The sequence below is a fragment of the Scatophagus argus genome, chromosome 1, assembly GCF_020382885.2.
Source record: "Scatophagus argus isolate fScaArg1 chromosome 1, fScaArg1.pri, whole genome shotgun sequence".
NCBI lineage: Eukaryota > Metazoa > Chordata > Actinopteri > Scatophagidae > Scatophagus > Scatophagus argus.
In genome coordinates this window covers 29,364,542-29,388,066 of record NC_058493.1, presented here as the reverse complement: position 1 = coordinate 29,388,066, position 23,525 = coordinate 29,364,542, and the positions used below count along the sequence as shown (strand labels likewise).

The 23,525-nt window shown below is 46.9% G+C and overlaps 2 protein-coding genes across 3 annotated transcripts; one reads left to right on the top strand and one right to left on the bottom strand.

Moving 5' to 3' along the window:
- Positions 1 to 12,695: 12,695 nt before the first annotated feature.
- On the bottom strand, positions 12,696 to 17,315 carry cebpg (CCAAT enhancer binding protein gamma). 2 transcript variants are annotated; one of them, XM_046398349.1, is made up of 2 exons: positions 17,159 to 17,315; positions 12,696 to 15,221 (listed from the first exon to the last, which is right to left on the bottom strand). In XM_046398349.1, exon 2 carries the CDS (start codon positions 15,118 to 15,120, stop codon positions 14,623 to 14,625), a length of 498 nt encoding a protein of 165 aa, XP_046254305.1. In that variant the 5' UTR covers positions 15,121 to 15,221; positions 17,159 to 17,315; the 3' UTR covers positions 12,696 to 14,622. The 2 variants fall into 2 exon arrangements, with proteins under 2 accessions (XP_046254305.1, XP_046254313.1); XM_046398357.1 differs by lacking the exon at positions 17,159 to 17,315 and adding an exon at positions 16,475 to 17,087.
- Positions 17,316 to 20,169: 2,854 nt separating this feature from the next.
- On the top strand, positions 20,170 to 23,145 carry cebpa (CCAAT enhancer binding protein alpha). Its single transcript, XM_046398333.1, has one exon. The coding sequence runs from the start codon at positions 20,396 to 20,398 to the stop codon at positions 21,302 to 21,304; it is 909 nt and encodes a 302-aa protein (XP_046254289.1). The 5' UTR covers positions 20,170 to 20,395; the 3' UTR covers positions 21,305 to 23,145.
- Positions 23,146 to 23,525: the final 380 nt, after the last annotated feature.

The window sequence follows — 23,525 nt, the reverse complement described above, 5'->3', positions numbered from 1 at the left end:
CTCGCCTGCACATGCTAACTGAAACGCAGAGACCCCACCAGATCCAAGAGATGAGAGATGAAATGACCAATCAGTCTGATTATCAGGATGGGAAAACAAGGCAACGTCCTCGTTTGGTGCCTGTTGCCTAGCAACAGTCCCACAATTATCCCAGATATCCCACAAGTCTTTGCAGCCTCATCTCCTAAATGTCTGCTGACATGAAACTGATTCCTTCACTTCAGGAGATGCTTCACCTCAAAATTTATGACCACAGAAATAAAACTGCTCTGACAGTTTGAGTTCACCCTCATTCTTCAGCAGTAAATCATATGACTTCACCAGTAATGTGCAAGACTTTTACCTGCTGCTAACGTTAGCTGCATCGCTAAGCTCCCTCCTGCCAGGCCGCAGCCCCTGAGTTATGGTTCAGATTAATCCAACACAGCAGCAGAGGCGCTCAGCAAGCTGAAGCAATTACCTCCAATCCCATAATTCATCTGTGCAACAGCACATTTCTCTAAATGTTCAAACTTCACCCAGAAAAACTGACATCCCCTGAAATGCTCGCAGTCCCACAGCAGGCCAAGAACACACTGGGAGACTACAACGAGCTGTACAGGACAGACTGGTCCACATCCACGGTCCTGGACCTGACCTTTACCCACCACGTTCACATTCCACTCTTTAATGTGGTTGGCCGGAGGTCACATGACCACATACTCAGCCCGTCTGTGTCGGTATAACCAGAAATGTGTTTTGCGGGACCTGTGTAACGGACACAACTCCTAAAGATGAAAAGCTGTCAGTATTTAACAAACTGATTTTTATTAACATACAGCTGAAAGCAGGATCTTTCCTGAAGAAAGTCGTGCAGATTAAATGGCCTGACTATTTGATGAACTGTGCGGGTACATGCTGTTTAGCGGTTTTTCATTCACACCACCTTATTGTAAAGGTTTTTGTGTTTTATGAGGACTTTTTGCCACATGTTGCTATGATTTTGACCTCTTCACACGTGTTCATGTCTCCAGGCAGCTTGTCCATTTGTCCACCATCATGTCCCTCACAGCCTTTTATGACTCTGTCGCTCCCATCAGGACAAAAGTCCCAGAAAAAACTAAACAAACTCAGTTGTTCTTGTGAGGAAAAGCCTGTCGCTGTTTGATCGGCTGACGTGCAGATAAGTTGAAGTCCTGAACAGAAGACAAATTGAGCCATAACGATCTCCTCTGTGATTATTTATTAACAGAACTCCTCAGTCAGGAGCCCTGCAGGTCAAAGGTGAACGGCTCAGCTCCGTGGACAGAAACGTGACTGTGAGGTCAGACAGATCAGTGTGAGAAACAGCTTCAACTTCAGCCCAGTTCAGAGCCTGGCAGCAGGTCACTGAGTCCATGCATCAGAGTGATGTGTGTGTTCATACTAACATCTCTGTGAACACGAGCCTCTGCCTGTCCAGACACCACAGCCCAGAAAAGACAGGACAGAAAAGATTTCCCTGCTGGTGGCACTGAAGTGAATACTTGTAGACAGAATTCAGGGCAGAGTTAACACGTACCTCTGGCTGATTTAATGATTTAATCTTTGATTTATTCACAGATGATATTCTTTTGAAATCTACTCGAAAAGAACAAATATAAGACAGTAAAGCTGTCTGGGATAAAGATGTTAGTACAACAGAAGGTTTTCAGTGGAGTTACAGCTGAGGGTCAACGTGGTGCTCACAGAAACGCTACTGAACAAAACGACGTCAAAGCCCACTGTGAAGTGGAAACTGAAGAACTAATATGACAATCTGAGTGGTTAAATTTTCTGACTCAGGCACTCGAGGGTGACAGCTGTTCAGCTCTTTGACTGCTGGTTACCTGGATGGAAAAGCACCTGAGCCAATTGGGACTTTTCTAGTCAGGGGAATTACCTTCTTACCAGAGACAGAAAAATGTCTTGATGTGTGGCTGAGAGACAAACTGTAATCCAGAGCTGAAAATTAAATTCAAGTCAATATAATCCATTGATCTTTTCAGTCATCCTTAAGCCTGTCAGTGTTTGAGTCAGACAAAACGAGACATCCGAAGACGTCACCTCGGACTGTGATGGACAGTTTTCTCTGTTCTCTCATATTTTATACTCCAAATGATAAATTGATTATTAGATAAAATAATGAAGTTAAACTGACTGCAGCCTAAAGCAGTTTACTGACATCAGATTCTTTCTGTACGAATGCAGCAGGTGATGTCATTCCAAATATCAACATGTCACATCGATCCAGGAGCTGATTGGCCACTTTGATCTGGTGACCAGAGTGTACCTGCAGTCAGGTGAAAGAGAGAGAGAAGTAGGCCAGTGTCTCTTTATCTCTGTGTAAAGACAGTGAGTCTTATCAGAGCTGTAAATGACTGCGATACAGCACACAGGAGACACAAAGCAGCAATGCAGCCTGTATTGTCCACCTGACTGCCTTAGTGTGTGTATCCAGGTCACTGCGGTGCTATCTGTGGGTTTAATATTTAGACTGCAGAGACCAGAACAGCTCTGAATAGACCAGGACAGCAGAGCAGCCTGGGCTTCACCTCAGCTTCTGTTTACTCCCATTAATTATTGTGTGCGGGAGGCACCCATGTGGACAGACTGGTCAGACTGGGAATCTGGGCTGGGCTCATACCTTCAGGACAGGAACTATTTTGTCTCAACTAGTATTTATGCATCTGAGTGGTGTGGCATTGCCCAAGGCTCGGTCCTCGGTCCCCTTCCGTTCAACATGTACAAGGCCGCATTGTACAAAGCAACATCGGTTGTCATTACGCAGACGACACCTTGATTTACCTTCCTCTGTTCAGTTTATTTTTATCGTTCCAAGTGGACGTTAAATACATCCTTCTTGACACGTCCCTCTGTGTCATGATGCACATGTTTGCTGCTGACAGGAAACTGCCTCATTCTCATCCAGACACAGAAGAGTAACATCTCTGGGCTTTCATCTACCAATAAGACAAACACACCTTCCTGCACAACATGATCTCATTTACAAAGTCAGAAATTCCAGAGAGGGATGGAGGGACTGCTTATAGGTAACAGCCATTTAGAATATTCTAAGCAGCTCATGGCTTTGCTGAAGTCAGCGAGGACAGTAACTGGTGTGTCAGGGCTGGTCTCTCCACACAGTATGTAGTCAGTGAGCATGCACTGTGCTGCAGGGGGGATATAAACACAACCATTACTGAAACTAACCCACAGAGGTTTACAGCCTGTTAAACATCATCCCAGGTCAGCAGAATAGTGTTCAAGCAGACACCCTTCATTCTGTCAGGAGGTTTTGGCTGCAGGCTGCAGCTCAGAGTAGGCTATCGATCAGCACGATCACCTCGCAGCAAAGCACAAACTGGTCAATTAAACTATGATTAGCTAATCCAGGTCCCAGAGGGCTGAGGAGGAAGGAAGCAGAACTGCACTCAGGTTGTCTCACCTTATGAATGTAATAAATTTGTTTCACAGTAAGACTTCGACCGGAGGGAATCCCACTGAAGGAAAATATTAATGTGTCCTTTCAAAAGAAAACATGCACTGATTTGATTTGGACTGGATCACACTCAGAGCAACAATGATGTCGACTGCAGAAAATATTAAATTGGAAAAAGAAAACGTACACAACTGAATATTGGACTCACGGGGTTAAAATCTGATGTCCCATTTCAGCATGGCCTGAATGTGCACGCATGCGCGCGCGCACACACACACACACACACACACACACACACTGAGTGTGCTGAGGGATTTATGGTCTCAGTTGTTGTCCAGCTCTCAGGGAGAGTTTCTTCTTCAGGTTTCCTCCAGTGTGTAGACGAGATGAGAAACAGCAGAGGCCTCTGGTTCAGCTCCATGTTCCTGCAGGATACACTGATTAGAGCAAACACACACACACACACACAGTCATCATGCACTGCAAACAGTACAGTTTACACTGCGCGCTGATAACACAAACAGTCAGTGCACTTTGTCACAGGCTCTTCTACTGTAGGAAAAGTGAAACAATCCTCAGCACCTTATGGATGAAACAGGAGGTCTCTGACGGACAGTGAAGGTTTTGTTGTGGACAGGCAGCTGACCGACACCCTCCAGCAGGAGCGGCAGCCTCAGACTGAGCTCAGGTCAGGGAGGTGAGAGGATATGAACTGCACATGTCTCCAGTATCTCACTCTGCACGAGAGAACATTCCCATCATTTTAGCTCATTGACATTCAGATCAGCCCCGTATCGAGCGTTTATCTTGTTTATGAGTTGTGAAACCTGGAATAAATCACCGGCGAGGAGAGCAGTGCTGCCAAGCTCCCAGTGACGTTATCAACCTCCGCAATGAATCAGAAACACAGAAGGCGTTATTTCTGCTCTGCTCCGCTCGTCTAATGCTGCCTGACAAGCGAAGCCCCAACCCGTCAGTCATGTTTCTCCTGATTGTTTGCAGATATCTGGAGGTCTGACAGCTCTCTCCGAACTGTGGCATCTTGATCGATAGTCTTCATAAACAGCCTCACCTTCGGTCTCCTCAGCAAACACTTCTCCTGACCCTCAGGAGGTTTCTCTGAGTCCGAACAACAGAAAGACTCGTCAGTCCATCAGTCTGAGCTCGTGCTCCACACACATGTGAACCCTGTGCACTGGGTTTGACCAAGTTTAACACCTAAAAACTGAACGTGGAGCTGTTATCGGCATAATCTGGAGGGTTAAACACATTCAGTTCAAAATCATCAAAACAAAACTGCTCAATAGGCAAACGTGAGGCCAGTTTGGATTTGAGAAAATGCACAAACAATTGTGTGTTAACAGAGCCAATCAGGATGAAATGTTGCTCCTCATAAATGTTTTAGCCCCACCTGTCTGTCAAGTCAAAGCAAACCCAATAAACAAAGTAATGGATTCATTTATTGCTAAATGGAATTGATCAATATTTTTCATTCCTTCATGCATCAGGTCATCAGGTCATCATTTTAATTTCTCCAGATCTTCATTACCTAATAGCTGCAAAAGTCAGCTTTACTTTGTGTTTACTGCTAATTAGTTAATGTTAGCATGCTAACACACTAAACTAACCATCAGCATGTCAGTGTGTATAAGTTTAGCCTCACAGAGCTGTTAGCATGGCAGCCCACTAACAGACAGCAGAGTTTCTTCAAAGGTGCTTGCACTCAGCTCAAACTCCTAAACCCATCGAAAACTGACCCCCATCAGCCGATCAGCGTTCCTATTGATCTGACTGATCTAAAACAGATAAGCCGACAGGACAAACAGACTCAACCGCAAACTTGAGTTTTCTTCTTACTGTTTGAGTTCATGAATGGCTGTCAAAGCTTCATTTCACTAACTGACTGGTTGCAGTTTATTTACAACAAATACAAAACAGATCACAGTGACTGATTACTGCACTGTTGGTTCACCTCGAGGAAAATGAAAAAACACATTTAGTTGGACTGAAATCTGCAGAGTGCTTACAGCTTGTAATCAAAGTTTGTAATGTTGTCGTTAATAAACTTCACACACACACACACACGCACACATTGAGGGAGGCAGCATCCTGGACTCCTTAAAGCTACATGTTGATTGGCAGGGTCAGCCACACATAATGGGTACCATGGCAACAGGAGGCCGCGTGGGAGGAAGCAAGAAAAGTGCAGCCAAGACAGAGAGAACACACTTCAGGAGGTCAAAGGTCACCATCCCCAGAGCTGGGAGCTGCGCCAAGTGTTAGCACTGATTACTGTGTCAGAGAAGGAGCTGACATCACTGACGACATAAGCACACAGGAAAAGAAGAAGAAACACATGTGTGAGCTTGTAGGGTCCTCAGACACCCCCAGCCCTTCTCAGTGCAGGTGGTTGCTGGTTCAACGCCCTGACTTTGAACACACAGCTCAAAGAGTTGGACAACAGAACTCCCTGAAGAAGAAGAAGAGGATAAAGAAGAAGTAGGAGAAGAAGAAGAAGAAGGAAAGTGGGGTTGATGTTTCTCTGTCTCCCAGGAGGTCGGTTTCTGTTGGGGTGGAGTACGCTGATTGGCTCCATCTGGATCAGATCTGCATGCTGCACAGAGCAGATAAATCCTCTCTGCTGGTTTATGTTGCTCCTCTCCAGTGGGTCCAGTGAGCCCAGTGGGCCTAGTCAGTCCAGTGAGTCCAGTCAGCCCATTCAGCCCAGTGAGTCCGGTGAGTCCAGTGGTCCTAGTTAGTCCAGTGAGTCCAGTCAGCCCATTCAGCCCAGTGAGTCTGGTGAGTCCAGTGGGCCTAGTTAGTCCAGTGAGACCAGTGAGTCCATTGCCGCTGCTGTTTGCTCCTGACTGGAAATCACTTTAAGATATTGAGGAGACTCACCTCATGTCAGATTAACTGCATGCAACCACAATAATAAGTAGACAACAGACACAAGCCAGCACTCTGGCCACTTCAGGAAACAGGACGAGTCTCTAAGAAATGATGAACCCGATGATTATTCTGAAAGAAGAGGAAGTGTTCAATGTTCATTACATTTCATTAGTAAAACGAGTCTTCATCCTGCACTGCTTAGATGTCTTGAGATGAGGACAAGAATGCAGCAGAGCCAGACTATGTCAGGGATTAAACTGAGCTACTTTCAGGGTAAAAACCTCCGATGACCTCTGACCTCCTGCCTAACATCTGTCAGTGTCACACACACAGAACACACAATATATCCCAGTTTTAATCCCTGCTTTCACAGACCACTGAAGGTTCCTCTTTGACACGTCAGACAGATGGGATGTTTTGTTTGCTGGAGTAAAACTCACCTTCAAACAGACCAAAGAACAGGAAGCATGTGACATGTGAGGTTTCACCTAATGACTTCCTGTTCAGTGCTCAATGTTGAGTCACTGCTTTCACCTTAGCTCACAAAAGAGAAGAAGAAAATGTTTGCAAACAGTTGACATTAATAACATGCAATTCTGTGTTCATGTCTGACCTTCAGACAGAATTCATAGAACCCTGGTTATATATGTAACTCCAGCTGTGACAGCTAAAGCAGCTGTTAACGGCTCACTCAAGTGGCCTGCAGGTCGTTTTTCATTTGCTGACAGCAGTCCTCTGAGTCCCCACCTTCACTGATGGACAGGTGGAGACTGTCTGAACTGCTGGCTAACGAGGTCCAGCAGAGACAGCGGAGGAGGACAGAAGGGGGAAATGAGTGAGTGGTAGGCACTACAATACTAAATTACTTACATGCTAGTGAGAGTGGTAGTACTTCTACTACTGCAATATCTGTAACTACCTCCTCTTTGCAGGGTGGCGGGGGACAGCCCATCCCAGCTACAAAATGGTCTCCAGTTCATCACAAAGGTTGATTTACGGTTGTACGAAGGTTCTACATAAGTGGTGTGGAACTCATGTTTGGTAGCTTCATGTCTGTTTGAAGCTGAAATCTGTTTGGTGGCTTCGCTCCTCAAGATGCAGAAAAAGAGTGAAAAGGAAAACAAATGGAGAACATGTTTTCCAGATGTTTCTGTGTGAAGCTTCCTGCCAGATTCTCGGAGGAGGTGGATTTTAAACAAACGTATCTTGGCGATGGAGGACGAGGCCATCGCTCATTTTTATGTTTGAAGTTTCAAACATTTTCATGTCTCCCCATCTGGAGAGGAAGAGAGAGCAAAGCATCGTGGGAAGAGAGAGAGAGAGAGAGAGTTCGGTGCAATGCTGCCGCTCTGCATTACTGTCCACACACACACACACACACACACACACACACACACACAAAAGATGCGACTTTAACCAAAAAAAGGTGCAGTAAACGATCGACAAAGAGACAAACATGAAATCATTGATCTTATTATGAAAATAACATGTGGGTTGACTCAGTGGTGGGAGAAGTACTCAAAGTAGTCACAGTGCAGTAAGCCATTCCTGTCAGAGTGATACTGTGATATCTAATGTGGTTGGATTCCTGCTGAACAGAGCTTCAGCTTTATTGAGGGATTAATCGATTAGCTGATGGAAAGAAAATTTGCTTCCAGCCATTCTGATAATGGATGAATGAGACCTCTTCAAGGATCTGCTGCTTTTCTCCATGACAGGAACTGAAGGGTCGTTGGGTTCTGGACTGTTGGTTGGACCAAAGATGCAGCCTGAAGACATTACTCTGGGAAACTGTGACTATTATTTTTAAATGATTCATCTATTATTTGTGAAACTAATCACCAGATGAATCGATATTGAAAATAATCATCAGAATTGTTAGTTTCTTGTTTAATCTCCATAGTGAGTCCAGTGAGCCAAGTGAGCTGGACCAGGCACTGGGCTCATCAAGCCCATTGGGCTCTCTGGTCTCGCCAGGTGTGCTGGGCTCATTGGGCTCACAGGGCTCGCTGGGCTCATTGGGCTAGCTAGTCGCGCTGGGCTCGCTGGGCTCATTGGGCTCACTGGGCTCGCTGGGCTCACTGGGCTCACTGGGCTTCCCTCTCCACCACCACCCTTTCCTCCAGTCCCATTGATTCTCCACTGTAGTTCCTCTGCTGTCCAGCTCTTAGGTGGTGTTGGTGTTTTCCATCGCTGCTGCTGATCACACAGTCATGTGACTCTTCCACATATGAAGCTGCTGCTCTGGTTTCACATGTCTGAAACTCATCAGTTTCTGAAGAGAGAAATTTTCCCACTGCCTCACACTCATCCTGGTGGAAAAGAATGTGCATGAAATCATAGAAGAAGAAAGGAAAACATAAACTGAGTAATGTTCCTGATAACTTCTGATGCTCAGGCTTTGCAGAACATTAATATCAGCGTACATTCAGAGTTTCTGGAGTCCAACGCTCGCCACTCGCTCTCCTGGCCAGAAACAGCCTCGCACGCCCTCAGCTTGACCTCCTCTCCCCCAGGTACCACAGGGAGGCAGGGAGGGAGGTGGGATGGCTGCCAGCACCAAAAACCTCCATCAGGAACCAGAGTGGATGATCAGCAGTGCTTCTTAGAGTAGTGTGTGAGGAATGTGAGGTTTGTTTAAGAAAAGCTTTTACGACTTTCTGAGTTAAACACACCAGTTTCTTCAGAGCTGGCGGCAGAACCATCTTGTTTTCTTCCCATCTCTGTGAGCCCTGCACATGCTCAGTGCTGGTCTGGCACCGCGACCGTGTTACTGTGGACGACACTGACTGGACAGATGGAGGACATTAATGTGTCTACCTGGGTGTCCTGTCTCACAGCCAATCAGAGCTGATTGGCCCTGTGACTCCTGCAGAGTCATGTGACCCAGGAGTGAATGCTGGTTGGACCCTTCACCTTGAAATTAAAGGAATATTTTTATATGACCATAATGACGTGACAGCTGCCACCAGCACTGCAGCTCGATGCAGCTTTTCAGCCACTTTTAACTCAGACTTTTGTGTTTTGGCAACAGATTTAAGTCAGTCTGTGCGCGTGACGGTCAGCTCATCCTGCTGCTGCACTGAAACTTCCTGTCCTCAGCTTCGACGTGCGTGCGAACTGTGAAGACTTTAATGAAACCTAAAGAGTCGACTCCAGACGAGCAACACGTTCAGTTTATGTTCATTTTCAGATTAAGTCTAATCTCAGTCATTTCACCTCCGAGCTGCACCAAACTAAAGCTGATGCTCCAGTTTTCAGCAGACTGATGATGATGATGGCCAACATATCCACACACACACACACACACACACTCAGCTGGTTTATTTTTAGCCGCTGACGTGGCAGCTCTGACAGCGATGGTAATTATGGGAACAATGTGAGGAGGAGGTGGAGGTGGGAGGACTGGTTCTGTGTGGGCAGTGAGCTTTCAGTGTCAGGCGGAGACAGTAAACCTTGAACGCAGTGAGCTGACATGCTCAGTCCAAACAAAGAAAAAAAACTGTGCTGGTTAGTTCACTGAGCTCAGGCCATGATGATGTCATCACGTCAATCATTCACCTTCATCACGGCCGTCTGCTCCAGCTGCACACTCAGCTCGTCTGGTTTGATAAGCGCCTATCAATCGGAGGCAATCAAAGGTCTTATCTGTCTGTCTGTCAGCACACACACACACACACACACACACACTTTTCACATGGCTGGAAACGACTGCAGAGAAAAGGAGTCTGAATCAGGGAAGAAAACCTGTTAAACTTTTTTAGATTTCAATTTTCATCTCCATGTTTGTTTTGTTTATCTGACTTTCAGTAAGTTTAAAAGGCTGACATAAAATAGAAAACATTGAGTGAACAAAGGAAGAGGAAAAGACCAAAAGAGGGAGAAACGGCAGAAAAATTCAATGGAAAGAAAAATTAACCTCAAAATTTTTGTTGTCTTTTGTGTTTCTGTGATGTAAATCTTGTGATGAGTGAAGCTCCATGAAGTTAATCTTTGAGAAAAACAACTTGTTGAACTTTCAAATTAAAATGTATGTTTGGTGTTGTTCTATATTTTCATTACTGCCATCAGATCTCACATTCAGAGGCAAACCAACACGTCAGTCCATCCCTCAGTCCCGCCTCACTTCCTGTCTGTGTCTCCGTCTGCTTCCTACTGAAGAGCTTTAAAAACTCCTCACAAAGCTTTAGTTTCACGTTTGAACCAGCTGCTCATTGCATTCACTGGGGACTATTTTGAGCGGCGAATTAACATAGCGAGTGTTTCTGCAGGGCGACGTGACTGGGACTGAGTCAATAAACTACGGTGTGTGTGTATTGACGGTGATGAAGGAACAACAGTGTGGCTCACTGGTGTCTTGTAAAGGCCGAGAAGGTGTGTGTGGGACTGTGGGTCTCCGTGTGACGGCTCCTGGACATCAGAACAGTCCTTCAGCTGTGTTTGGTGATGCAGCGGTTGAAGAGACGCACCTAAGAAAAGAGAGGTGTATGTGCTGAAACAGTCGGTGACTTCTGACCCCTCAGAGGTCACAGCAGCCCTCCAGTGGATCCAGCTCGATGTGGTGAAGTGAAGACTGCGCAGCCTCAGAGCGAAGCCTGGACCGATGCACCACTGATGTTTGGCGGTTTTCTCACGGTAATTCAGTGGTGGCTGCAGCTGTGTGCACATCTGTGGCTTCGCTGCTCACAGGAGCTGCTGACAGTTACTTCAGCTCATCGTGTCCCATCCACTTCCACACTCAATACACTTCATCCTGAGGGCAACATGAACGTCTGGACCTCCATCTGGTGCTTGTTGAGATATTTCAGCCCGGACCAAAGAGGCGGGTTGACTGACTAACATCCTTACAGCCTGGCAGCGTGGCTGAAAACTTTCGCGGCGACTCCTGCAATCACCAAACTTGCTACGTAAACAAAGTTATTCAGTAGCTTTTAGGTTCACTACATTTCCATTTGATTTGTGAACCGCGGCGACCCGTTTTCCCTGACAGAGTCCACATTTTCCACTGAGTTATAATTTAACCCGTGTAAGCTGTCAGATCCAGACTCGGCGAGCGGCCTCTGATTGGCTGCTGTTTGCTGTCGTGCGGCGCTGTGTTTACCGTCCAGCTGCTCTCTGTTTGCTCAGAGGTGACTTGGCTCAGTCCAACTGCAGCTGTTACCGTGGCGACCATCTCTCCTCCTCCTCCTTCAGCATCTCAGACATTTCCGCTGTTTATCTGCCTTCTTCTCAGACTTCACATTAGTTCCAAGCTGCTGTTGACTTTATCACAGTCAACTTTACTTTGAAAGTTCTGTCCTTCTCCCGAGCTAAACTGGCTTCACTGTGAGGTTCAAGGAGTTACAGGAGTGTAGTATGTAAGGGTCACCTTTGTGTCAAGGTCAGTCTAAACACGTGGGGGGCAGCATATCACCAGAGTAACTGCTGCTTGCTCTGACTGCCAAGGATTTATACAGAAGAACTAAACACTAAATCCAAAGAAGGTTCCAGCTCAGTCCAGAGATGGTACATCATGACAACACCACATTTTTAAAATCGTTTTTCTCGGTTAGAAGAAACTTTTACACATATAAAACCTCCACGGATCAAAGATTCAAAGCAGAAAGAGTCGTGATTCACCTTGTCTGCGGTTAGATGTACTCAGTCAACAGTTTCACAGACGACTCTTACATCGTCGTGCTCCATGGGGAAACGATTTGTGAGCTGCAACACCACAAATGACCACTAGGCACCATCAGCGATAAGGCTGGGCAGGGCTGTCATATTCAGGAGGCAGAAATTTGACTGGAGGAGTATTTGTACTGTGTTTCTACTGCACTAAAGTAAAACATGATTACAAAGCTCTTTTATAATGTACTGTGACTGACACCTTTATTATTGTGAGGTCACAATTTAATTATTTGATGAAAACACATCAATTATGTCACATAATCCTGTGAGTAACGAAGTAAATAATTAAGATCTACTGTCTTTCACCAGTCACTGCCGAGTAACCTTCTTGATTAGACATGATGTCATTAGAGCGGCTGTGAAGTGGGCGGGGCTTACTGTCAGCGTCTCATGTACGTCTCCTTCTGTGGATTTAAGGCGAAGATCATTTTGTTCCAGTCTCACAGTATTTTGAATTCTGTCAAATACTGAAACGACGTGTTTATTTCCACAATCACATCAGAGGAAAATATTCTTTATATCTCTGACGCACACTGACAGAAACGCCGCGATCTCTGCTGGAGTTTAAAACAAAGTTCAGACAGCTTGAGGTGTAAGAATACGGTCGACGAGGGGAGGAAAGTATTATGAAACGCAGAGTTTCTCTGGCATTAACAGCAAACACATTTAGAATAAAAAAACCAAAACACATGGATGAACTTTTATACTCAATTTTAATTTACAATGCACATTGTAGCCCAGATTCCTCTGATATAAAAAAAGCAGAGTGAGGACAGAGAAATGCTGCCCAGCAACATTCAAACCGAAGCAAAACGAGACAAACACCCCAACACATCAGGTTCTTCCACAGAACACAGAACACATCACAGCAGAATCCAATCCGTGTTCTCTTACTGTCAGAACGTTGATTTTAACATGAGACGCGGTCCCCCTCCCCCATGCAAACACCTTGTATTAACATGCTGCGGTTTGGAACAAAAGTGTAGAAAATGAATGATAGAAAAGTGAAAAAGACGAGGCTGCGTTCAGTGCAGCTCAGCCAGCGACTGTTAGCACAGCGTTCCCACAACATTATGTCAATCAAAACAAGCTTCAGCTGAGTTAACTCTCAAATATTAAAATCAGTCAGTCAGACTCACAATGACAGTTTGAGAATATTGAAGAATGATCAAACATTTTTTAACTTCCTGTTTAATCACCATAAAAAATTCTTTGCTAAAAAGTCACAAGAAACTGAATGAGATCAAGTCAACTACGACTCCCAGGGCGCGTTTCCCTGACACAGCCAATAGCAGAGCTTCACGCGCTAGCTCAAGATGAAACCAGGTTCTGGATCCAGTCAGTAACTACAGCAGGGTCTGGTTTAGGTTTGTGTGACAACCTGATGGGAACACCGAGGAAACGCTGGGGGAACGCTGAGCTGAGCGGCTCAGGAGCAGCAGGACTCAGACAGACAACAACATTCCTGCAGGGAGGTGAAGTTCCTGACAGAAAGATTCTGTGAAAAACACTCCACGCCCATACAAAGCTCACACAATTATAAAGTCAGACAACAACAGGCCGTGGACCCGCCTCCTCCACAGCTGGGCGGCGGGGCGGGGCCGCAGCCTGTCCCGATACGCTCCGACCTCATTAGCAGACAGCTAACGACCCGGCGCAGCTTAAAAGTGGATTTATTCAAGCTGCGGCTCGCCTCAAGCGTCTGATATGTCTGAGGCGTCTGGGTCCACCCAGCACCACAAACACACCTGTCGGGACCGGGACGTGAGGGTTTGGGGAGCTGGGCAGGGTCAAAGATGACACGTTACTCCACAGATGTTTATTTTTGTATGAATTTCTGAACACAGCCTGGGCCTTCCTGTCATATTTGTGGCAGAAGCAGAGCTGTTATTATCCCGTCAGCCACAGAACACTGAGTCGCGTCTGCAGTGAAAACACCATCGGACCACCTGCTGCTGCCCTCTGACCCAGGAAGTGAAGTGACTCCCTGTCACACACAAACACTAAAGGTGTGAAGGTCAATTCTGGACAGGACAACTCTGCTGTTGCGTTGTGTTTGTGGGTCTTTCTGAGAGCTTTGTTCAAACTGCACAGTAGCTAATCAAACGTGGGGTTTTCGTTGTCGCTACTGACGCTTCCTCTTGTGACTCGTACTCAGAAAGACTCAGGCTGTAAAACTCAGATTTCGTAGTGAACACAGTGACAACCTTAAAAATCTCAACAGGGTTCCTTAAACATTTTTTTAAAAACTCTTTGTAGAACAACAGAAGAAAATACACATCTTAAAAAAGGAATTAAAGAGCTGACATCTGCCATCGTCTCGATGCACCGAGTCAGTCCGCATCCAGCCCGGCGGACTCGGGACTGAACGGGTCTCAAACGAAGAAAACACAGGAAGTGTTTGTTGTGGTTCCTACAGACGCCTGCTGGTTCAGTTTCTCTGATCCACTCAGCGTGAATCCTGATTGGACATCGTCTCAGTTCGCAGGGAAGGGATTAAATAGAAGAAAAGAGAAATAATAAACCACAGAGAGACAATGACGAAGGTGTCAGGCCATGTTTCCATAGTGAGAAGTGACAGAAAAGCTGCAGTGGGCAAACGTCCCTGTGGCTCCGCCCCCTCACTGCCCGTTGGTGGAGGTGTTGTTGGGGGCGGGACTGGAGCCCTCAGGGCCGGCAGGCGGCTGGACGTTGTCAGCCAGGTTGTGGGCGTGCTCCAGGAAGAGGTCTTTGAGCACGCTCAGCTCTTTGCTGAGCAGTTTGATCTTGGCTTCCAGCCGCTCGTTCTCCTCCTTCAGCTCGTTGACACGCTGCTGCGTGTCCATCGCCTTCTGCTTGCTGCGCATGCGGCTCTTCTTCACCGCCAGGTTGTTGCGTTCCCGTCGCTGGCGGTACTCCTCACTGTCCTTATCTGCTTGGGGTTTCTTCATCTTGCTGGGGGGGAGGGCCTTACCGCCTCCGGCCGAAGGGTTTGCGGGGACGAGCTGGGGGACCTGCTGCAGTCCGGCTACGCCTGCCGGCAGAGACGAAGAAGAGGCGGCGGCGTGGGCCTGACTCTGGATGACGCTCACGCCGTTGTGGTCAGCTGTGGTTAGTTTCGGCTGCGACGGCCGGCTCATTTGGATGTGCTGCCTGCAGGTGCTGCTCTCTGAGTCTCCTCAGGTGTAGAGATGAAACGGGGACAGGAAGAAGAAATTCAAAGTCTTCACCTCAGCAGAGCCTAGAGGAGGACGACAGCGTTAGTCTCACAGTCAGTCCATTAGCTGCTCATAGCTTTCATTACTGATCGGTCTGCCTTCACACGATCAACTGTGCGGTCTGAACAAAGCAGGAAGAATACCCATCACGACTTCACAGCGACCCCGTTCGTAATCCCTCGCTTTCGGAAAGCTGAAACCAAAATGTCTGTTTGTATTTGTATTCAAACAGTGTGGCGCACTGACATCGAGAAAGATGGCTGACTTGTCTCCACTTCCTTCCACGGCACAGAAGTGAAGCCAAAACCTCCGTGATACGAGCGCCGCCATCTTGGCTCCAAATGATGTCGCCAGAGTCCGTGCAGTCGAGATCGGGAGGTGGAGCCGCGGTTTCGAGTTTTCCACACACTCGGATCGATTTTTGCTTCAGTCGTCAGGCCATTTTGTTTTTGCTAACAGAGAATTTCAGTGACTCGTCAATTCATTTAATGTTTAGTCTGTGCTCCTCTCTCGTATCACAGGAGACGACACCTGGACGCTAATGATTAATAAACCAATAATGTCTTATTTATTATTATTAATATTAATAAATAACAATAATACCATGGAAATAGTCCACTTTATGTTTATTTTTTTCTTTACTACCATTTCTCTAATACTTTTTCTTCTTCTTCCTATCATTATTATTATTATTATTATGCTATGATTACAAAAGTCATATGTAAGTAAGTCTTGCCCAAATACTGAGATCAGGTGCTCCAGTGGTGAAATGGAAAACATTCAGATGTTCTGGCTGAGCAACAGTCCAGCATCAGACCAACAACGATTAGTCCATTAGCTGACCAGCTGATTGAAAGGAAACTGTGTTGATAATCGATTAAAGGTTTAAGTCATTTTTTAAAGCTGGTTTCAGCTTCTTACACGTCAGGATCTGCAGCTTTTCTCTGTGTCAGTGAATGAAAAGTCTTTTGGACTCTTGGAAACTGAATAAAATGTCACAATTTCCTGACATTTTTTACACCAAACAGTTAAGTGTGAATCTGATTAGCAGATTAATTGATAATGAAAATAATCGTTGGTTGGAGCTGTAACTGAGAAAACGGAAGTGGGGAAACCGATTTCGATCCTAATCAATCAACTAATCAATTAGGCAGCTTCAGGAATTACTCTGCTGTTGAAAAGAGGCGAAGCTACACCCATGGCCTCTCCAGCTTCCTGCAGAGGGAAGCCGATAACATCTCAACATCTGCAGTCAGGCTGCAGACTCTCAGCTGACCTCAATCCATCCATCAGGAGGCTGCTGCACCCACACACCGCCTCCACCCGGCTATCTGAACACCAGCGGACCTCTGACATCATAATTGGTCGCTTTATTATTCCGTTAGGCCAATTAGCGACGCTGCTCTGATTGGTCGGCGCGTTGCCATGCAGCCAGTCAGCTGTGCGCAGGGAAAAGCGCTCCGGGTGAAAACCAGCAGAGCTCCGGCTGTTGCCTGCTGTTGCATCATCGTCAGCTCTCTTTGTGCCCAGAGAGGGGAACTCCGGAGTCATGCGGGGCCAAGCAGAAATTTCTGTTTCTGGACGACCTAAATGTGGCCCGACATGAATAAAAGCACGATAAACATCCCGACACGCCCGACAAATCCGTACGAGTCGCTTCTATTCCGTCAGTTTCGATTTTCCGAGCACTTTTAACAACTTTTTGTTAACTCGAAGCACCACACTGAAGATTCACTACACTGTGACTCGATATTAGGTTTCTTTTGCATAAATATAAACGCTCACACCTCTGATTTATCTTTTTAACACAAACGAATCTACGTTTAGACTTTAAAGCAGCCCGTACACCAACCGTTCAGCCGGGCAGCTAGCCAGATAGTTAGCTTGTGGTGCTAACAAGCCTCAACCTTTCTGTTCCCTCTCTTTTTCGACCCCACACAGAATTTAAAACACGCTTTACCTTCACGGGGCAGCGATGGAGTCAACCATCCGTCAAAGTAGAAAAAGTTGTCGCAGAAAGTTGTAGTTTTATTCCGTCTGTGTGAGCTGTGAGTGTTTTTGTTTAGAACATGGAGAGGAGAGGATTGCGAAATCTCTTTTACCATGTACGGCAACGCCGAGGGAGAGCCAATCAGAGGCGAGCAGGAGGGAGCGAAGCGAGCAGTTGGCCAATAACTGATGAGTGTGGGGCAGAGTGATGCAATGTACTCTATGATTGACATCTTATTCGACCAATAGCAATGGGCGGTTGTCCTGTTGGTTTTGTTTATGTAATGTGAGGTTGGTCAGATGAGTTCATACACCAATGACTTCATCTGTGAAGGACGACATTTAATCACACTGACAATGCTAATTATTATCAGTTATATTTGTACTATGACTACTATCAACTATATAAAAATAACAACAACGTGTGTCGTGTAATCCCTGTGATCAGGGAATCCACCTGAAAAATACATTAATGAGAGGGCAGCTTATTAACATACATACACACAGAACGAAGTAAGCCAACAACATCAGTAACTGCAGTCACGAAATACATACACGTCACAAACAAGTCAAAATAATCATATAATAAGCATAATAGACGTAATACTTTATATAAAAAGTTGCTCATAGTTTAATAGCAGGTAAATGTCAGTGTGCTAAATTCTTATCATCTTGAAGCAGTACCTGCTGCACCATCAGCCGCTCTGCCATGAAAGATCTGAAAACATACAATTACATCAGACTTAGATTCTGTTGATGTTTGCTTATGTCATCGTGATGCCTGCCATTAAATAAGCTGGAAGTTTGGCTTTTGGTTTCACCCTCAGCAGTACAGGCTTCTCTTTCATGTTCAGGTGAACTTTGTTCTCCTGTGATCTTACAGCTGATGGACAGTCTGAAATCTGTTTCTTGATAACGAGAATGTCTTCAGAATTGTCCAAGGTGCATTTTAAACCACCCGTCTCCTTTTGTGGTGAAGTTGGATGACTGTGAGCCTTCTCAGACGCGATGGGTTCAGTTTTGTCAACGTCTTGTCAACAACAATCTCTGTTGACACGGAAGCTGTGCTGGTGGTCGCTAAGAGCAGATGTTGATTAAGACTTTGTCACTTCCCTTTGTGACTCAGCAGAGACAGACTGAAGACTGGACGGTCCACATCTCTTCAGCCGATCTGCAGACTGTTTGGCCTCGTTCAGACCCACTTTAGGCCTGCGTGGAAAAACGTTTACAGTAATGCAGTGACGTGACGATAGCTGGCAACAAGTTGTGTTGACCAACCAAATGGATGAGAGCTCAGGTTCCTGCTGGTTGACACTGTACTATAAAAACTGTATTTCTGCAACATCATCACGACCGATAAAACAGTGAAAGCTGTAACATCCTGTCCTGCAGTGTTTCGTGTCTCATGCAGCTCATTAAATTGGATCAGATTTCATAACTTTCACATCTCTGTCAACACATACGGTAATTTTACTCTGGTTGTCAGTAGTTAAGTCTCACATTTCCTCACAGCTGATGGAAAGCTGTGACGGCACCATCTTAGCTACAATGCTAACGATGCTAGCAGCAGTTTTCTTCTTTCCATGTCCAGCTTCATGTTGGCTGCTCGCTCTTATGACAATACATAGATAAGAAGTTGTCTGCCGCACCTGCAGCACCTTCAAGGCAACTCAGAGTGCTTCTGTTGCCGAACTCTGAACGCTCTGATCACTGATCACTCTGAACAGTGATCAAAGTGAAAAGTGATCACAGGGCCGTGGTCCGAGCACTGCAAGGGTCCATGACACAGCAAAGAATATGAGTTCATGCAGGTGCAAATATGTAAATAATAAGAGAAAAACACATCACTGAAAACAAGACCAGACGTGATGATCCTGATTTCTGTTTAAATACACAATGAAGTTAAGCCATTCAAACGAATGGAGGCCGGATGCACCAGTAAAATAGCTGAAATCATCCTTTAAACTCCATCACCAAAACTTAAATTCATTTAAAGGTGCAAATTTTACTTTCAGTCATTGGACAAAAACACTGAATTTGAACATCCAGGAACTTTAGTCAACTAATTTCTTCAAGGATGCCTTGAATAAACCTTGGAAGCTCAGACTCAGAACCTGAGCAGGTTGTGAAAGTCCTGAACTACACGGAAACGTGAATTTAAAGCAGAAAATAAATAAACAAATAATGCCACGTGAAGACGGGCACAAATTTTCTGCCTGAGAACGGCTGGAGCCGACAGGGGGCGCTCCAGTCCGTCCGTCCGCACTCAGCTCATCCTGACATGAACCTTCTCAGCCCCGCTCCCCCTGCAGGGACCCCCCGGGCTGCTCGGACGGAGGATGAGTCCTTTAAGATCACCGAACTGCGTCCTGAAACACGAGGTTCACGACGAGAGAAAAGAAGTTTTATTCAACTCTTTCATTGGGCAAAAACACAGCGTTTACTGTCAAAATGCTGTTTGTATGAATATGACACGAGCCTACACTTTTACACAAAACCAATACTAAACCAACACCGGTCTGATGAGCACACGTTCATCTGTCATTTTGTCTCATTAAAGACCCAATTTCATCTTGAACAAAGAACAGCGGCGCTTCCCTGCGTGTCCCGAAGCACATTTTCACTGTTTGGTGCGTGCAGGCTGCGCTCAGCTCACGATCCTGGATCCAGGATCCAGGAGGGTCCCGAATGCCAAGACCTGCACCTTTTTGTCATCATCCACACAGCAGCGTGTGGTTCAGTCAATCAGAGCGTCGGACGTTTGGCTCGTGCTCATCAGTCTCTCAGGTTAACGCTCGTGTCCACTTTGACAGAAGTATTGGAATCAGTTTGGTGACGCAGCCGAAGTCATATTTCACTCTGGTTTGCCTCCGAAAAACATTTGAGCGCAGTGGGTTAAATCAGGATCGTGGTGTGTGTGTGTGTGTGTGTGTGTGTGTGTGTGCCCGCCCACTCCCTCCTGCTATATAACCGCACTTTGACAGCTCAGAGGTTACTGAGCAGGAGGAATCAGAGCGACGGGCTGCAGCTTTCAGCCGCTTCTCTCCGCTCGGCAACACAAATCAAACCTGTTACGTTCTGCCCCAACTTCAGCGCAGCTTTCAGCGCATGTGTGCAGCTTCACCAGCCCCCGCTCACACACTGTTTGACTTTCTCCAAACTGGATTCCCGGAGCACCTCGCCATGCCTGCCCGGGTTTAGATTCTCCATGGAGCTCTCTAACCTGTACGAGGTCGCGCCCCGGCCCCTGATGAGCAGCCTAAACCACGGCCAGCAGACGTCCTCCGGCTACAGAGACCCAGCAGACCTCGGCGGAGAGATCGGAGACAACGAGACCTCCATCGACCTGAGCGCCTACATCGACCCGTCGGCTTTCAACGACGACTTCCTGGCCGACCTGTTCCACCACAGCTCCAGGCAGGAGAAGCTCAAGATCATGAATGGAGAGTACGACTCGGTGCCGTGCGGCCCGGGGCCGCAGCAGCTCTACATGTCCAACTACATGGAGTCCAAGCTGGAGCCTCTCTACGAGCACAATCCGCCGCGCATCCGACCGGTGGCCATCAAGCAGGAGCCCCGGGACGAGGAAGACATGAACCCGGGCATGCCTCCCACCTACCACCTCCCGCACCCGCACTCCCAGCAGTACTCCCAGCATTCCCAGCAGCAGCAGCAGCAGCCGCACCTCCAGTACCAGATTGCGCACTGCGCGCAGACCACTATGCACCTCCAGCCGGGACACCCGACCCCTCCGCCGACCCCGGTGCCCAGCCCGCACCAGCACCAGCACCAGCACCAGCACCACCCGCACCAGCACCAGCAGCAGGGCGGCCTGAAGCTGCTGGAGCAGCAGCGAGGAAGCGGGAAACACAAGAAGCACGTCGACAAGAACAGCCCGGAGTACCGGCTGAGGCGCGAGCGCAACAACGTGGCCGTACGCAAGAGCAGGGACAAGGCCAAGATGCGCAACATGGAGACGCAGCAGAAGGTGGTGGAGCTGACGGCAGACAACGAGAGACTGAGGCGGAGGGTGGAGCACCTGACCCGCGAGCTGGACACGTTACGGGGCATCTTCAGGCAGCTGCCGGACGGATCCTTCAAACCCATGGGCAGCTGAGAGACTACTGAGTCGGACTGGAAGCAGACTGGAGGCGGACTGGTACACTGCTGGAATTACACACACACACACACACACACACAGAGAGAGAGAGAGACACACACACGGTTCGACATGTCTTCACGTGTGGGACGGACTGAGAGCTGAGAGGAGACCGAGGCAGCTGAAGTGTTCACTGCAAAATTATCTCAACTAATCATTTTGTCCTCAGTTCCCAAACTCTCTTTGTGAAACACGCGGGAACAGAAATCAGCAAACTTTCCTCAAACCTTCAGCCAGTTTTCAGACGAGTTTGTATGTAAAAGCAGAACAGCTGAACTGTTCAGCGTCTTGTTTCAGGAATTTTTTAGAACCGAAGTGTCAGACGGTGAAACCGGACAGAAAAAGATTCTAGAAAAGTTTTGAAACAAGAAGCAGGTGATTTCAGCTCGCCGTCTTCTCATTGGCTGATCAGTTTTTACCTGTCCTGTGGACTGTGGAGACAGAACGACCCCTTCAGACTGTGTGTTTGCAGTGTTCATGTGCCTTCTGAAACTTTAGAGTCAAAGCCGATAAGCTCGCCGGCCTGCACACAGGACGGAGGACTGCTGGTTTCTGTGCCTTGTTTCCATACAGACTGTGTGCACGACACACTCGACTCACATATCAGAGCAGCTATAAGGTAGGGCCTGGTGAGGTGACCCCACACCGGCCTGCTGTGCATGTTTCCTTCATTATTTTTATTTGTTTTATACAAGTTACCATCTCCATATCTTCTCCTGATGAACTTTGTCCTGTAGAGCTATGAAGTGCAAAGTGCACACTGCTTGCATTTAGACTAAACTGTTTGTGTATGGATGTTTATGGATGTATTTTCTTCCTGCAGACACAATAATGCATCAGTTTCTGTGCTTGTCCGGCGCAGGGCTGTCGGCTCGACACTCACGGCTGCGTGTTACGGTGCGTGGGGTCCGTGTGGACAGCAATCAGTAATCAGATGATGTCTTTAAAAGACAAAAGTCACAGAGAGTTTCTGCTGCAGCTCTCAGGTCAGTTTGCGCCCAGAGGGAAGCGGCGGTAACGTCTACTTCCTGCACTGTGAGCAGTCAGAGCTGCAGGATGAGAGCCGCTCAGCTCTGCGCCTGCTGATTCAATGCCAAAGTAAAAACACAGAGAAAAAAACGCCGACTGGAACTGAACCTGTGGTACCTGCTCCATCATGTCGCCGTCCTGTGGGGAGCACACGTCTGCAGACCTGCTGGAACTCGTCTGAGGATGATGCATTTCTGAGTCTGAGGATGTGATGTGTGGCTCCTCGGAGGACGGCGACAGTGAAGCAGCTTCTTCGTGTGCACTATTTGTGGTCAGATGAAGCGCAGAGTCCGGTTGTCGGTGACACATGGGTACTGATCCGAACGGGAAAACACGTCCCACGCGTGGGTTCCTGTGGAGCTGATTTACAGAGAAAAACCAACAAAAACAAAATGTGAAAAGGGTTCCTATGCAACGACTTTCTTCCTCTTTTCCGCTGTCGAATCATCTCACACACACACGCACACACACACACACACACACACACACGGTGCCTTCTGATCCTCTGAGATGACCTTTGACCTCTTGCTGAGCTGCTCGTCGTCGCTCTGTTCAGAAAGATGTTTGAAGACGATGATTCTGTCAGCGAGGAAGAAGGAAGCACTTTTCCTGTTTTTTTTTTTACAAACTGATGTTAAACCAATGTTTGTTTAAGAGTTAACGTCTCAATTGTAAAATAAGCCTATATATAAATATCTATAAATAAATATATATATGAAATACCAAAAAAAAATCTGAAATGTTATAATAAAAGAGCTTCTTTTATCAGATTCTGTCGTATGTTTGGTGTTTCTCTGGTTCTCAGGTTCTCTGGTGACACTCGATTTGTCTGTCAGTTTGTTTAGCTTTTATGCCTTCAGGCTGACCTGCAGACAACAGGGGGCGCTCTCGGGACCGTCAGCCACACAGAAATTGGATCCCAGGTCAGCCTGTAGTTTAGAGGGGCTCATCTCTTCGTGGTCTGATGGTGATGATGATGAGGGGCGGCCCCAGAGGCCGCAGAGTGGAGACACACAGAGCTTGGGCAGAGACAGCTTTGATCCACATTTTATTTTCCTGGTGAGCGTCCAGGTGTCCTTTAACGGCACACTGGACCTTCCTGCAGGACGCAGACCCTCCTCGGCTCCTCCGTGTTTTATCTCAGTGCTGC